We start from the raw sequence: 16,290 nt of genomic DNA on the forward strand, positions 1-16,290 counted from the left end.
CTAATACACTGAAATTCTGGACCAAACAAACCGAAAAACCTTTGTATCAGCGCCCAAAGTACAGTCCGAAATTTAACGTGTGGGGTGGCATATCTGTGTTAGGGGCAACGCCCCTCTGTGTATTTGAAGGGAATATGAACAGTGAGCGGTACACAGATATTCTCGAGGGACATTTACTTCCATCTGCTAACGTGTTCTATGGACATTTTTGGATTTTCCAGCAGGACAACGACCCAAAACATCGTTCAAGGCATTCACAGGCCTGGTTTCGGACCCAAAATATGACATTATTAGATTGGCCAAGCTATAGCCCTGACCTAAATGCAGTAGAAAATGTTTGGGGACTTATGAAGGAAAGTGTCAATAAGAAAAATATGACAAATATTGCTGAAATGAAAGAAGAGGTGGTCCGATATTGGGACGGCATGGACCAAGACTTTCTAACTTCTTTGATCAGTAGTATGCCCCGCCGCATTGAAGCCTGCATTGCTGCCCATGGTGACTTGACAAAATACTAACTGTTCACCTGTCTTTGAATCTAGAGTTATGTTCTGCTAATATTCACATTTAATACGTGAGTAATGAGTGAAAATTAAAAAAAAAAAAATACAATCTTAAATTCTCAATAATTTCTGGTTGTACTGTACAAAAGTATAAATGGGTCCGATGGTCTACACTTATAAAACAAACGGGTTTTTGTCTTGATGACAGCTTTCTTCCCGTGCAATTTTTTTTTAAATGCTGATGCACCACCAAACTCCCACAAATATGTGTCCATTAAATAATAATTCACGCTTAATCTTTTTAGTTTCGTTTTCTGTTTAGCAACGTAAAAGTGAGCGGAACTGAAAAATGTTTTTAAAGACTGGGACCCATCTCTAAAAATATGCGTTGCGCCAACGGAATACCAGTATAACAGCATGTGCGTGCATATTGACCAATGACAACTGCGTATTGTATTCACATGCTGAACTACAATATGTCGGCGTACTTGACGAAATTTTCTTTCTGATAGAACGACCTTCCACTGAACTAATCCAGGATGCGTATCCCAGTTCGATCACAGAGGAATAGGAAAATATTTGTCTACGCTGCAATCGCTTGTAGTCTGGGCTATTACTTTTCCCCGGCTCTCGACCTCGGTATAATAAAACCTCTCATGATAAAATACGGTCTACGGGAGGATGCCCCCGAAAAGAGAACCGTTCCAAGACCAGCACTCTATCCCTTTCTCGGATCACCCCAAGAATGTATGTGACATAAGTACATCGGGTTCATATGCATTATATACATTGCGTTGAAAATATGATCTGGCTGAATTTTTGCACCTGTTTCAAATCTATTTTGGTTTGGGTACAGCCCCATAAGATAAACACCACAGTGTATTGATACGATTGTATATTGTCACTGTTTATCAGTTTTCATGAATCATTTTCTTGTCTGAGTAAACATTTTCCGTGAATTATATAGATTTTGATTTAGATATCTATGTCATTCTATTTCACGTATTTTTTATAAATGTGAGTGTTTACAGATGTGCAAGCTCATATGATGTTTTTCCTCTGATCAGTTGGTAACTGATCAATGTACTGGCTGCTGAACAGTTACGACATATTTTAGCGGTATTTACAAAATTACTCCACCGTTCGTTAAATTAATGAAACAGAATTAATTATGACACTTAATTATCTGCTCACTGATGTGTCCAGCCTTTCACTTCTGCCAATCATGTTTTTATATAACGCGACAGTAATCATGTCAGTACTTGTGTAAATAGGTGATTTCTCACAACTGACTGTAACAGTTATTGCCATTTCAGAATTTCTCATGTCATTCGTGAAATAACATATAATTATATCATAAAGTAACCTCGAATAATTGATTGTGTGACTAGCTGAGTGTTTTTTTTACAGTAGATTGATAGGGAATGAAACAATTAAGGACATTTGTGAACTTGAACTTGCTATTATATAGATTGTTAAAAAGATAAGTTAAAAAACATTTAAAGGGTTCATAACTTTATCTTTATTTTTCTCTTATGGTACTTACCGGAAAGAATTTTCTTTTGCTCTCCTTTATTGTTGTCAAATACTGTGGGAAAAAATTCTGGAATTGTAATTAAATAGAACTTCGCTCGCGTGAGACTATGTATTGGTGATAACTGTAACGAGGCGATAACTGTTTGGCAGCCAGTAGACATTTCTGTAATTTTGTAAAATTTTACATGATTTCTACTATTTCGTTTTGAGATGAACTATTCAAATTGCATCAAAGTGTAATGTCCATCACTGCCAGTATCACCACTAATTACAATTTTCAATGATAGTAACGGAGATGAAACTTTGAATTTGATCTAATCAAGAATATTGAGTAGTGTAAACATGGTTTTGATTGTTAATTTTCATTTAATTTGTCAGTCTGTTGTATCTCTTCTTTATTATTTGACATTATTGATGAATTGCATTGATGTTTGAAGGTTTCTATTGCCTCCTTTCTCCATAACTCATGGTCAGATTGATGGCCTTCACTTCTGTCAGGTTACACACGTTTGCTCGAAGTTTTGCAAGCGATTTACTTTTCAGAGTGTGTAGTATGTAATCATAGCAAGTTTGAAATTATCAATTTTTAAGAATAGTCCAACTGATAAATATGTCGAGCATCAAAGCCTTTGGATAACGGATTAATCTATTATGGAATATGTTGTGCAAAACGTTATGGAAACAGACTTTAAACTATTAAAGTAGGTATGGTTCATCACTGAGACTGCAGTGATTTCACAATGACATCTTCAAAGAAAATATTTTTTATGTGTAACAGTGTGACTTTGATATACATGTATTTTATAAATACTATATACATTTTTGATGACGTGGAAACAATGCTTTTGATATTTTTGCATCATTTGTATATGTTTCAAATATTCCCCTGATTTATTTGTTTATTGAGCCTGTTGGTATGGCTCAATCATCCAATTAATGTCTCAAATTAGTGTCTGTACTTAGTATGTACACCTTGTACACAAACAATACATGAGTGAAATATAGTTTTCATTATATTTTCAGTCAGCCTCAAGAATAATGAAGCGAAGAAAGAAAATTAGTCAACATCTGTTTATGTAGAAGAGATCAGTTGAGATGACATCATTCAAGATGGCTATGGAGTACACATGTAACAGTAGTAACCTTATTGAAAAGCATGAAAAAATGACTTTGTCAGATTTATTAAATTGCTTCAGTGAAATGAGACAAAGAGATGAAATAGCAGCTGAAATGGAAAGAGAGAAGAGCCAAGCTTTTCTCAGTAGTTCTGATTTCTTTAATCATCTGTCACTGGAGATCATATGTCATGTACTGAATTACCTCCCTTTGCGAGATGTGCTAAAAATGGAGCAACAGTGTAAGAAGATTCAGAAGGCTGTTTCAATGCATCTCAAAGTTAGGAAGTCAATTGATTTTACTGAAGGGGAAATATATGGGTGGATTCCTGCAAGTCTGAATGATTCCATGCTGGCCAAGCTGATATCAAGATGTGTGGAACTTGTGTCAATATATGGTTTTCACTCACAGCTGATTCTCAAGAGAAGACAACGAGGTGCTGACATGTTGACTATTCCAGGAATTATTGCAGCCTTGTCATCAGCCAAGATTGAAAGCTGTGGAAGTGTCTGATATCAACCTCATGGAGGCTATCTTGAATTATCTTCCACGCTTGGAAATTCTGGGAATATTCAAAAACAGAAATGCTGCATTTCCAATCAATCCATCTAATAAACTTACTCTGACATCTAACCCAAGGATTACGTCCCTTCATTTGTCTGGAGTTGTGATTTCAGAACTACCTCGTATGAGTCATGTGAAGCATATTTATCTCCGTTGGGTAAAAATCACACATTCACATCCATTCCGTGACTTCGCAGTTCCAAGCCTGCAGAGTTTTGTCATGTCCAACTGTGCAGGTCCTTCCAGTACATTGAAGTATGTGCCCCTGATAACAGGCCTGGCTGCAGCAAGGTCTCTCACCCGGCTAGAGCTAGTCAGAGTTCCATTTCTAGGTAAGAACTGTCAGAATATTTCAGCTGGTGGAGGGGGCTGTTTTATTACTGTGACACTGCTCCAGCCTATCTTAAGGACCTCCTCACTCCCTATCTCCCTGCTCGCAGACTCCGCTCACCTGGTCAACTCCAGCTCTGTGTACCCTTTACGAGGACAAAGTTAGCTAGCCAGGCTTTTTCTGTTGTGGCTCCAACTTTGTGGAACAGCCTACCAACATATATAAAATCTGCGGACTCTGTCCAGTCATTCCGCCGTGACTTGAAAACCCATCTCTTCAACCAATAACTCTGTTTATTTTATTCTTATTTTTAACCTTGTGAAGCACCACTGAGCAGCCACCGGTTGGAAATTAGGTGCTATACAAGTGCATTATTATTATTATTATTATTATTTTGTGTTTTCCATCACTGTAGTAATACACAATTTGTTTCATCTTTCAAAGTATGCAAAGCAGGTTTTGTTTTAACACAACATTTCTTTTTCCAAGACATCCTGCATGATTTTGGACAAAGACAGCAAACACAATTATGTGTTCTTCATAGAAATGAAGATACCCCAATGGCAGTGAGTCAGCGGATTTGTTAAGTGGGTCATACATAGCGAACCTCCATTTCTGAATTGCACCAGATTGAGGGGATATTTCATCCCGACTGACTCTGGAAAATGTAGTAAACCATTGCATGTATGATAATAAGGAATTAGGAGCATAACAGACCATATTAACATGACTGTTACATTCGGTACACAGGAGGGCTGATACAGCACATTGTGGAGGACAGCTGGCGAGTCAGTGGCTTCTCCCAGCTGCAGACTGTCATGTTCGGAGCCTGCAAACATGCACAGGAAGTTGACCTCGGCTACCTCATGATCACAGCTGCCCATTGGTAAGGATTTCTGTCTGTCTTCAATTTTCTAAACTAATTCAAAGAAGGTTTTGCCCTTGATTGGATGTATGTCATCACGATGTTGATTTCATGCTTGAACCGTGGGTGTCATTGCTCCGCTTGCAAAACTTTGTGTATGCTTGTCTGGTCCAGATACTCAGCTGTAACATAAGGGGCAGTGGGGAAGCCTAGAGGTGAAACTGTGCGCATGTCACACAGAAGACCAAGGTTCTATTCTCCACATATGTACAATGTATGAAGCCCTTTTCTGGTGCCCCCACCCTGAAATCGCTGGTATATTGCTAAAAGCGGAGTAACATTTCCCTCACTGACATGAAACAACCTTTCCTTTGAAAATGAAATTTTTGTTAAATTTCATCGAAAGTTTTCCTTGTCCTGACTGTAATATTGCTGTACATTGCTTCTACAGCCTAGAGGAGTTGAGCATCCAGCCTTCTCTCACGAAGGACAGTTTGTTTGCTGCCATCAAGATGGCCGACGTCACATTCCCAGTCTTTGAGACTCTACATCTGGGTTATGTGGACCCCTTCCCAGAGGCGGGTAAGTAACTATTACAGAATGTGTTCAGTTGACATGATGATCAAGATGGGAAGAATGGAAATATTTTTCAAGTCTACTAAACCCAGTGGGTAATGTATGTTGTCGGTTTATGACAATTGCCTTTATCTAATTCTGTTATCTGCAATATTGCAGCTATGATGCTAGTCTGCATATAATTGAGGCCTCTGAAGATCCGGGGTAGAATTGGTCTTCAGCAACCCATGCCTGCCACATGGTTACCTGTCCCCTGCTGAAGATTGCTGGAATATTGCTTAACGTAAAACTCGCAAGGTCAGGTCTATCCATGGACTTGGTTGATAACATACCCATCGGTCCCCATTTGGGCAATCAAATGCATGGACCAGTTCTTCAATCTCATACAGTCAACTCTCGTTAATCCGACACTTGTGGTTGCAGAGAAATATGTTGGATAAAGAAAATGTCGGATTAATGAAAATGTCGGATTAATGTACATGTATTTGTGTGAAAATATCAATGTTTACTAAATGTCATGGTCGTCATACTGTTGCATGCATATCAGAAATGGTAGATCTAGTTATCTTCATCGTATGTAAAAATATTCACAGAAATAAAAAATACTAACAATACATCCTTGTTTCATTACAACAACATAACAAACTCACCTTGCTGTGGTTTGTCCTGGAACTGTAACCTGGGCGATAGTGCTTAATCATGTCTCTGTGATGTTACCATGTTTTGCAGGCAAGTGGAACCAGGATGACCTGGTGATGATCCACGGCCTGGCTGAGGTTTCTGAGAACCCTGCAATGATCACTGATATTGGGATGAAGGCCATTGGCCAGTGCTTTTCCTTCCTCCGCAACCTGGAGATCTACAACTGCCCGCACCTCCATTTCCCAATGTCGTGGTTCACTTCAGGTAAGTTGATTCAGAGGAAACATTGGGCCCTGTTCTTCCATTACCTTATCTTAAAGCTGCAGCTGTTATGACTTAATAAGTGTTAAAATATTGAACCTAGACCTAAGATTGTGTTGTACAGTGCTCAGTTTGTTTTAGGGTTAAACATATATGTGTCATTCCTCAGCAAAATAAAAAAAAGATGTGTCGCCAAAGCCAGGTAAGATAGGAATCAGGGTGCCATTGTAAAGATGAACCAAAATGCTATGATGATCATATATCTAAGTATGGGAGTTGCGAATGCCTTATCGCTAGAAGGTGTGAAGTATCTATTCATGTTAATCGTGTGGCACAGTTTGTTGCTCTTGCTGTCAACCACTGGAATATTGATGACTGCAGAGTTAAAAAGCCACTGTGTAGGACAACTTACCTGTATTTTTATACATGTATTGAGATCCGTAACCATGGTAACTGTTCTGCAGGTGCAGAGAGTCTGAGTCACCTACGACACCTTCATCTCCGCCGCTGTCACGCTCTCCGACTCCAAGACTTCTGCCACTTCATTGAACACCTGCCTCAGCTTGAGCTACTGCACTTAGAGTTCATGTTCAGGGAGCCACCTAAAGGATGTGCGAGGTGGGTGATCATTCCTGTTGTCAAATATCATTTGTACCTCATTGAATACCACATGATCACAGCTTATATTTTCAAATCCAGTCAGATACCTGTCATGTTACCCATGGAGAATCTGGGTTGGAATTGATCTTCCACAACCAATGCTTGTCATGATAGGTGACTAGCAGGATCGATTGGTCAGGCTTCACTGTTGGTATAGGTAGTCATATCCCAACTTCATGGATAATGAGACCGCCTCCGTGGTGTAGTGGTTAGAGCGTCCGCCCGGAGAGCGGAAGGTCGCGGGTTCGATCCCCGACCGCGTCATACCAAAAGACGTTAAAATATGGGTCCCTGCCTGGCGCTCGGCATTAATGGGTACAACAAGGACTGGTCGGCTCGGAGTCAGTATACTGTGTCTGAGTGTTCATGCTTCACTGCGGCATGGTATCTCAGTGAGCTAGCACTATAAAACCAGCTTCAGTCTTGGCTAGTACAAGCAGCCGCACTTACACATACACACGCATGCATGTCGTCATATGAGTGAAATATTCTCAAGTACGACGTTAAACCCAATTTCACCTCACCTCACCTCACCTCACCTCATGGATATTGATTATGATGTCAGTCACTGTACTGACTGGTCCCTCAATTATTTACAGACCACCCACAAAATTTTTACTGACGTAAGTTTAGCTTGGGTCATTACTGAAAAGTAAGTACAATTTCTGAAAGTTACTCCTATTTTATCCAGATATTACTGATACAAAAACAAAATTTGTATTCGCAACTGAAATCTGACCCAGAATCAGTTGCAAATCAAAGCAATCATACATGTGCATATTCCGGTATTGAAACAAAGGACAAAGTACAGTTATCACATGTACCAGTATTCATCATTTTGACTGTATTCAGTATTATTTGATAACGTTTGTCAATATTAACTTGTTATTTCAGAGTGGGCCTGAGTGCTGGTACTGGGTTGGGTGTATCCTCAGCTCTTGTCCAGAACAACGGCAATGACGCTGGTAACCTCGATGGTGGGAATCACAACAATGATGATGGGGACCTTAACCAGGATGGTAACAATAACAATGCAGATGCCGGGGCCATGGCTGCTAATGGAGGGGACATTAACAACAATGAACCGCCCAATCAAAATCCAGATAACATTGAACCCCACATTGATCTAGATGATGATCCATTGGATGAGGATGATGAATTTGATGATTTTTCTGATAATGGAGATGATCTAGATTTTGACGGATTGAGTGGTGATGAAGAAAACATTGACATGGCCAATCACATTGGGGATGACATTCGAATATTGTCAGTGGTAGCCAATGAGGGATCGGGTAACAGATCCCATGAGGAAGAAGAGCACCCGGAGACCAGCAAGAAAGCCAGTCAGTCCAAAATCAAGCCACCTGAAAAGGATGACAGCAAGCCAGGATCAAGCAAAGAAGATGTGAACAACCCACAGCCAAGCACAAGTCGAGTCTATTGTGGCGGAATGCCTTCAGGAAGCTGTATGAAAAGAGAAGTAAATATTGTCCCTTCTGTTGATTCAAGGTCAACTTGTCAGCTTGTTGATATTGACATCGGTAATGGCAGTGATACAGATATAGAATGTCCAGCAGACGGCAAGATCAAGGTGAAGGTTGAATGTAACAGCACCATTGAACTTCGATCCAAGGATGACGCTCTGGTTACTGAACCAAAGTTTGTGTCCTCATCTTCTTTGTCTGGAGCCCAGAGAGACCTAGGTGAGGCATGTCCCAGTACGTCACGAGCGTCAGGTACAATGTGTGCTGCTTCACAGGGAACTAAAGCATCTTCCAGTGGCACGTCTGATTGTGTTCAAGGAATCAAGGCAAATTCAAAACACACATCTGCCACGGGTGAGGAAGTCAAGGAGACCACCAGTTGCATGTCTGCTAGTGTACAAGAAGTCAAGGCAACAACCAGTGCCACAACTAGCTGTGTTCAAAGGATCCAGGCAACCTCCAGTGCCACGTCTGCTCATGTTCAAGGAACCAAGGAAACTGCTAGTGCCACATCTGCAAGTGTTCAAGTTTTCAAGGACAAAAAGAAAAATCAGAATCCAAGTGTAAAAAATGAAAAGCCGTGTAGTAGTGTTCCCTGCAAATCTGCAGGGAGTGTTCATGCTGCTGACAAAAATGCAACTGAAGTAAAAGAAACAGAAGAACACATTTGTAGCCCAGCTAAAAAGAAGAAGAAAACTTGTTCTAAGAACAAGGATGAACATATTGATAAAAGAAGTGACAAGTCACATTCAGACTGCAGGGGCAAATGTGAATATGCAGATCATGCTTCTTGTTGCTCAAAGTGGGCGAGACCATCAGAGCAAGATTGTCATAAGACTACTGAACAGCACTGTTCAAAGGACCGCCATATAGATTCGCCTATTGCTCCACCTAGTGCTCCAACCTCCAGTACTGCAGGCAGACAGCATGGGAGGACTTGTAGCCATCTTGAATCATCTCAACCTGTAGCTTCTTCATCTGGTGTAGTGAAATCATCGTCAGCCAATTCACATGTTGATCTCATTAGAAAGAAACCTGTTTCAAACTTACCAAAATCAGTGAATCGAAGGACTGCCTCTTGTTCTGTATCTGACTCTGCTACAAATAGGAAGAAGTGTTCAGAGACAAAAGGGAAGATGTCACATTCGACACACAGTAAGCTTGGTAAATCCAGTTCTTCCAGTCAGCGTGAACCAACAGGCGATACAACAGAGAGTTCCAGTGATGAGAGTTCAGTGAATGAAACTGTGGACAATACTGAAATAGTTCGAAAGAAGAAACAGCCAGTTGATAACAAGAAGACAAGCTCACAAACCAGTTCCCCTGAACCCAGTACATCGAAAAACTCTTGGGACAAAGCTTCCGTCGAAAGTGAACCTGACAATCGTACAGTAGATGAGTTTCTAGATGACATTGCTAAAGACTATCACAATGACCTGTCTGCCTCCAAAATAGCAGGTGATGACAACATGTATCTGTTTACTCCAGAGGAAGTGGAGGCAATGGACTTTGGGAAGGAGAACCCTGGTGAAGAAGACAAAGATGATGACACAAAGGGTTACAACATGAGGCCAAGGAAACGGGGGAAGAGTCTCACTGGGAAAAAGAAAGGTCTTGTGAAAAAAACGAAGGAAGCTTGACAATGTCGTGAAGGCAAATCCAAATATGCATGATAAATGCTGTCAGGCAGTCAGTGATGAAATACGTGAAACAACCAAGCGTGCCAAAGAGCAAGAAGAGGCTCGACAAGGAGCTGCTTCAGCTCCTAGTTCGAAGGGAGGCAACTGCTGTGGGAAAAGGACAACCAAAAATAGATCAGTTGTGCATGAGAGTGTATCCAGTTCCAGGGATGAGGCACAGAGGTTGAAACTGGGACTGCGGAAGAAAACCAACATGTGTGATAAGGCTACAAGCACGAGTGACCCAGTCATAGAGGATGACCATATTCAGGTGAGCTTCACCTATGCTTCTTTTGGCATGTGTCTGTTTTTCTGTGTAGTGTTGCGCTCAGTAGTATTCCAGCTATGTAATGACTGCCTGTAAGTAGTCGATGACCAGACATACCAGTGATTACGTTATGAACATCAAGTTTCACTGTGAGGGTGCTGTGACATGCTGTTAACCAAGCCCTCAAATCCGAGGGACTGTGGGGTAGCCTAGTGGTTAAAGCATTCACTCATCACACCGAAGACCAGGGTTTGATTCCCCACATGGATGTAATGTGTGAAGCCCTTTTCTGGTGTCTCCTCTCTCTTCTCATTACTGTTGCTATGTAATGCATCTTGCACATTTTGGCTTCACTATATCTTTTCTTTTGAGAATGGGGACTCCTTGATTAAAAACTAAAGGAAATGAAGTTACATTTAACACGTGAAGAAAACCTTTGATCGAAGTATAATTTCAATATGTTGTGTACCTTTATTTTGTACTTAAACATGTATCACAATCACTCAGGTGCTGTCTCTGAGATCCAAGAGTCTGTTGTGTGTCACGCTTCACATGGTTGGGGTGACTGACGTCATCATTGATGAGTGTCCAAACCTCAAGCTACTCCGAGGTGAGTTATTCATTTTCATACATTCTACAGATTGTGTTGCCCTTGCGTGTTCCTGTGTGCGTGTGTTCCTGTGCACGTTCTTTTGTGTGTGTGTGTGTGTGTGTGTGTGTGTGTGTGTGTGTGTGTTGTGTGTGTGTTGTGTGTGTGTGTTCCTGTGCGCGTGTCCTGTGTGTTGTGTGTTCCTGTGTGTGTTCCTGCGTGTGTTCCTGTGCAAGGTGTTCCCTGTGTTCCTGTCCTGTCCTGTGGGTGTTCCTGTGTGCGTTTGGGATAGGGTAGCCCAGTGGTTATGGTGACCATTTAAGGGTTCCATTCCAAGTCTGTTACTAGTCCAACGGTAACAAATAGTCTGGAGCTCAGCACTGACAAACACTGACAAGAGCTCCATGTGAAGCTGGTATAACAGGAATACTGACCAAAGCTGTTAAAACTCACTCACTCACTCCTTTCCATTAGTTAATGTGTTGTTTTTGCTGTATATGAAGTATCTGCATAATGGCAGTAACAAATGTCATCATGGTCATAAGCTGTTCTTGTGCTCCTCTCATGCATTTAATGTTCAATTATCACAATACTTCATTGAAAGTTTCCATCAACTTGATTCCATCATTGGCAGGAAGTGCTTGTCGTGTGCTGAAGAAAGTGACAGTAGGTGGGGCTCCCAAGTTGTCTAAGGTGTCATTTGCCCAGTGTCGGAAGATCGATGAGATGCACCTTGTCAATGAAGTCTGTGATCAGATCAGCATGACCAACAGAGTGATTTTCCTTCGGCCCATGAGACAGGTAGGGATGTGATACTGATAAACAGAGTTATCTCCCTTTTGTCCATTTCAAGTTGGTAACATACTACCGACAGGTAGGGATGTGATACTGAAACAGAGTTGGTCCATTTCCTACTTCTAACATACTAACATGGGACAGGTTACCATTACCTACTGATAAACATGGGCATACCAATACCATTGAACAGGGATCCACAGGTTCAAAGTTAGTAGTGGTAACCATAGGGACATATGAATTAAGTGAGGTGAGGTTTTGATAAGTTTTCATCGATGGAAGGAGCGGGGTTTAGCTGCGTAATTGGTTAGACTATGTGAACCTTTCATTCTCGTTGACACTGCAGTGATATGATAAGTGTAATTTCGCTGCTTGGGGATTGTGGTAGAAGTATGAAAAATTCTTTATAGATCAAAGTATAGAATCCGAGATCATCTCCTCCCAAAATGACATCCTCATTGATGACAAACAATTATTCTTATTTCAAAATAGGTTCATTTAGTGACTTGTAAGTGTAACCATTGTAACAGTGTACATTTGTCTTTTACAAATGCTTACTGATCCATTTCATAAGCTGTGCTCAAATGATTAAATGCCATAGTATCTGTCATTGCAGTTTGACATGTTTGCCTTTGAGAACATGCTATTCTGCCAACCTGACATCGACTACCACCTGTGTGTCATCTACGACTACAGCCCCGATCCCACCCACACCATGTACAACCACGCCCGCGTGGCCACATGGCTTGACCTGTTTAGTGGCACCAACATGTGAGTTGACATCCCCAGATCATCACTTAATGAGTAGGTAACCATGGTAACATACACTATACAGGATCAGCAGATGCTTTCAGTGAGTAATGCTGGACAGGGCAGATACCAGCACAGGGGCAGATCTAGAAGGGGGTGTCTGTGAGGCGCTTCTCCAAATACCTGGATCCCTCCCTGCAGCAGTTACAGCTCCAGGGTGGACAATTGAAAATGATGGATTTTGTATTATGATTCAGACAACTTACATTCATTGATTTTTAACATTTTGTGTCAAAGCATCCAACTTTGCACTAACCCAAGTCAACATGTCTAATGTTAAAGGTATCTGAAGAGCCTTTTTGGGAGGTTTAGGGATAGAAACTAACACAGAAAGTCTACCAGCCTGAATAGTGATAACCCATAGTTAAACATCCCTAAAATGTTTCAAAGTTCTACCAACTCGTGTGACGTATGATGACTGAAACATTAATGAAGCTGCCTGAGGAAAGAAGCCAAGTGTAATTTCCCCCCTTTTTTGACAGTTTCATGTTTTTTAACTTTTGCAAATGTCAGGATATTCTTTCTTTGAAACAATGTATAAAATAGCTTGATCTTGTTTGCTTATAACAGCATTTATAGCAAGTTTTAGAAGTTTAAATTTCTGAGACAGAATCTGTTCAATTGTTTGGTCAGGGAGCTGTTGCGGTTTATGGATTTTGAACAAGCCAAGAACTTCCCAGTGGATGATGACGATGAAGAGAAAAAATGCTACAGAAATGCCTACATCTTGCATGGTGAGACCCTTGTTCATAATCCAGGATGTACCAGGATGTATGAGATGATGCTATGACTGTTAGCCTTCTGGCGCCTCACAGGCAGCTTGGCATGTAATATGTACTGACCTATTGACAAGGGTAATAATGTTAGCACTTTGAGCATACATCATGTGTATGGAATGCAATGTAAGTATACACATTATTATAGGGTTGTAACGATGCATCAAACTTCCGATGGATTGCAGTTGTTGAATCTCCAATAGCAATTAATCCATGGTAGAAACGAAAAACTATCCACGGATCGATAGTATGTGTGACTATCGATACTTTAGTAATTGACTTTCATTGTTAAATACGCAGCACAAAATACAGGAAGTACCAGATTCGTTCACTTTGATTTAGAGTTATCTGGTCCTGTTACCTCATAAACTAAAACAAACTTGATCTGGGTTTCAAGGTTCTTGTCAGTTATTTAAAGTTACTGAAAGTACCTCAGCTTGTTTTTATTTCATATAAACTATACATTCATTTGGAAAATGACTTCAAATGAGACATTTCAAGGAGGAAGAAACTATTGCAATAGTTGTTACCCCCTCAATAGTCACCCCTACATTATTATTGTTATTATTATTGTTGTATCTGCAGACAAACACTAAAACACACACGCACACCTGTTTCAGGCTACAACGACAATGGCAGCAAGTGGACGCTGTCGACAGACATCCCCTGGCTTGATCACCTGAGTCAGTGTCCGGACATCGACAGCCCCGACCTTCATCCTGATGATTATAAAGGTTGGTGTATTGAAGTGATGCTTTCAACATTAGAGTGAGCGAGTGAGTTCATTCTTACACCGCTTTTAGCAATATTTCAGCAATATCACGGAAGGGGACACCAGAAATGGGCTTCACACATTGTACCCACGTGGGGACTTGAACCCAGGTCTTCTGCGTGACAAGCGAACGCTTTAACCACAATATATTGCTGAAAGTGGCATAAACTAAACTCACTCACTCACTCTTTTATGCAGAGGAGGCACAGGTGAGCCCATCATCTAAGGCAGTTCACCTTTGCAGAGTTGCTTCCCTTTGTCACACTAGAAACCTATCCCAATCGTGTTTCTGTCAGCCAGCACTATACCCATGCTTGTAGGTGTCACCAAAGTGGTAGACAGATAAAACCTGAATCACTTAGGGTTTTACCCTCACATGCTAACACAAGATGATTTAAATGGAATACTTTTAAAAGCTGCCGTGCACCAAACTCACATATGTGAAACCTGTTACCTTGTGTTTCAGAGGGAATCTACTGTCCCAGACGGAAGGGCCACCATGTGATGACGGATTGCCTCATGGACCTACAGGACGTCATCTCCGAGATGAGACACAAAAGCGTCAGTCTCTATTGCTACTCTGTCATCGTTTATGTTAACATGTGTGACGTCACAGGAACACCCACTCCTGACATGTACCTGTAACCATGGTAACCATCTGATGCTAACATCATGCAAGAACATGAAACTGACAAGTACTCTGGGATGTGCTTCTCTAGCATGATCATCGGTGGAGCCATATGAAAGACTCATCATCTCGCTGACAACAGACGGTGCCTACATTGTTGGATGATGTAACCCTTCAGTAACAGCACGTGTACCATTCCTTACAACACTGAAAATGAGGGAAATGACTCACCCAGTAAACATGGTAACCTGCATGTCAGGAATCTGCTGTGATAACTGTCAAATAAGACTCTTTGAAGTGGGAAAATCTCTTTTGTGTTTCTTTGTCATTGACCTAAGAAAAGGATTTCTAATCCATTAAACAGGATTTCATGTAGGTCTCTCTGATACAGTTGATGATGTATAAATTGATAAGTCAAATTAAAACTGACTTGGTTGATGCATGTCATCATACTTCAGTTGCATAGGTCGGGGCTCATGGTGTGAGGGGCGGTGGGGTAGCCTAATGGTTAAAGCGTTGGCTCGTCACGCCGAAGACCCGGGTTCGAATCCCCACATGGGTACAATGTCTGAAGGCCATTTCTGGTGTCCCCGCCATGATGTTGCTGGAATATTGCTAAAAGCGGCGTAAACCAAACTCAGTCAGTCAGTCAGTCATGGTGTGAGTCACTGACTTGTCTGGCCCAGACTTAGTTAGCTACAGGCCACAGTCATTTAGTTGCAGTATTGTTGACAAACACAAACATGCTGAAGTCCTGGGTTCGATTCCCTACATGGGTACAATGTGTGAAGCCCATTTCTGGTGTCCCCTGCTGTGATATTGCTGGAATATTGTTAAAAGCGGCATAAACAACTCATTCAATCACTTTAAGCTGTGCTCTTAAAAAAGTGGGCGGTGGGTAGCCTCTTTAAAAGTGACTTTAAAACCAAGTCTAATGGATAGAGCTTCCCAGATAGATGCTGGTGGTCAGTTAGTCTAATGTCACTCAGTACTAGTACGAAAATACTCTGTGACTATGTGTCCCAGTCCACCCAGCTGTGAATGGGTACCTTGTACGGATGGGAAAGCCGCAATAACTCGGTGCGCCTAGTGGCTGCAAGAGTTGTATGATCCCCAGGGAGTTGAGATTGATAATAAGATGTGCTGTTGAGATTGACATCCAGTGATCGAGGGAAAAACTACCAGCACCTTGAGCATGCACTAGTGTGTGGATATGTGCACTATATAAATATCCAATAATAATAATAATAATAATACAAGCTGTCACAGATACATGCACGCATGTATTAAAAGTATCTTTTTATGTCTATCCAGATTCTCAAAATAGGTAATGAACTAACAGGAAAATGTCAGCCTGTTAAGCTTGCTGTTCCATCCCTGACAAGACTATGATTTCAGCTAAGTCTATATCACACTATTACTTCTGATTCCAAAA

General features: G+C 41.1%; 1 protein-coding gene across 1 annotated transcript; it reads left to right on the plus strand.

Annotated features, from left to right (window-relative positions):
• Positions 1-964: 964 nt before the first annotated feature.
• Positions 965-15,410, plus strand: LOC124284323 (F-box only protein 38-like). The gene is given in 15 exon segments (XM_046720402.1): positions 965-1,250; positions 3,063-3,643; positions 3,645-4,051; positions 4,801-4,936; positions 5,367-5,497; positions 6,221-6,397; positions 6,859-7,012; positions 7,949-10,182; positions 10,184-10,488; positions 10,993-11,095; positions 11,709-11,875; positions 12,486-12,640; positions 13,313-13,413; positions 14,076-14,189; positions 14,694-15,410. Coding segments are annotated over 14 exon segments (4,857 nt in total). The 5' UTR covers positions 965-1,250; positions 3,063-3,149; the 3' UTR covers positions 14,873-15,410.
• Positions 15,411-16,290: the final 880 nt, after the last annotated feature.

Source organism: Haliotis rubra, unplaced genomic scaffold (assembly GCF_003918875.1).
Source record: "Haliotis rubra isolate DU_JTF1 unplaced genomic scaffold, ASM391887v1 Scf334, whole genome shotgun sequence".
Lineage (NCBI taxonomy): Eukaryota > Metazoa > Mollusca > Gastropoda > Lepetellida > Haliotidae > Haliotis > Haliotis rubra.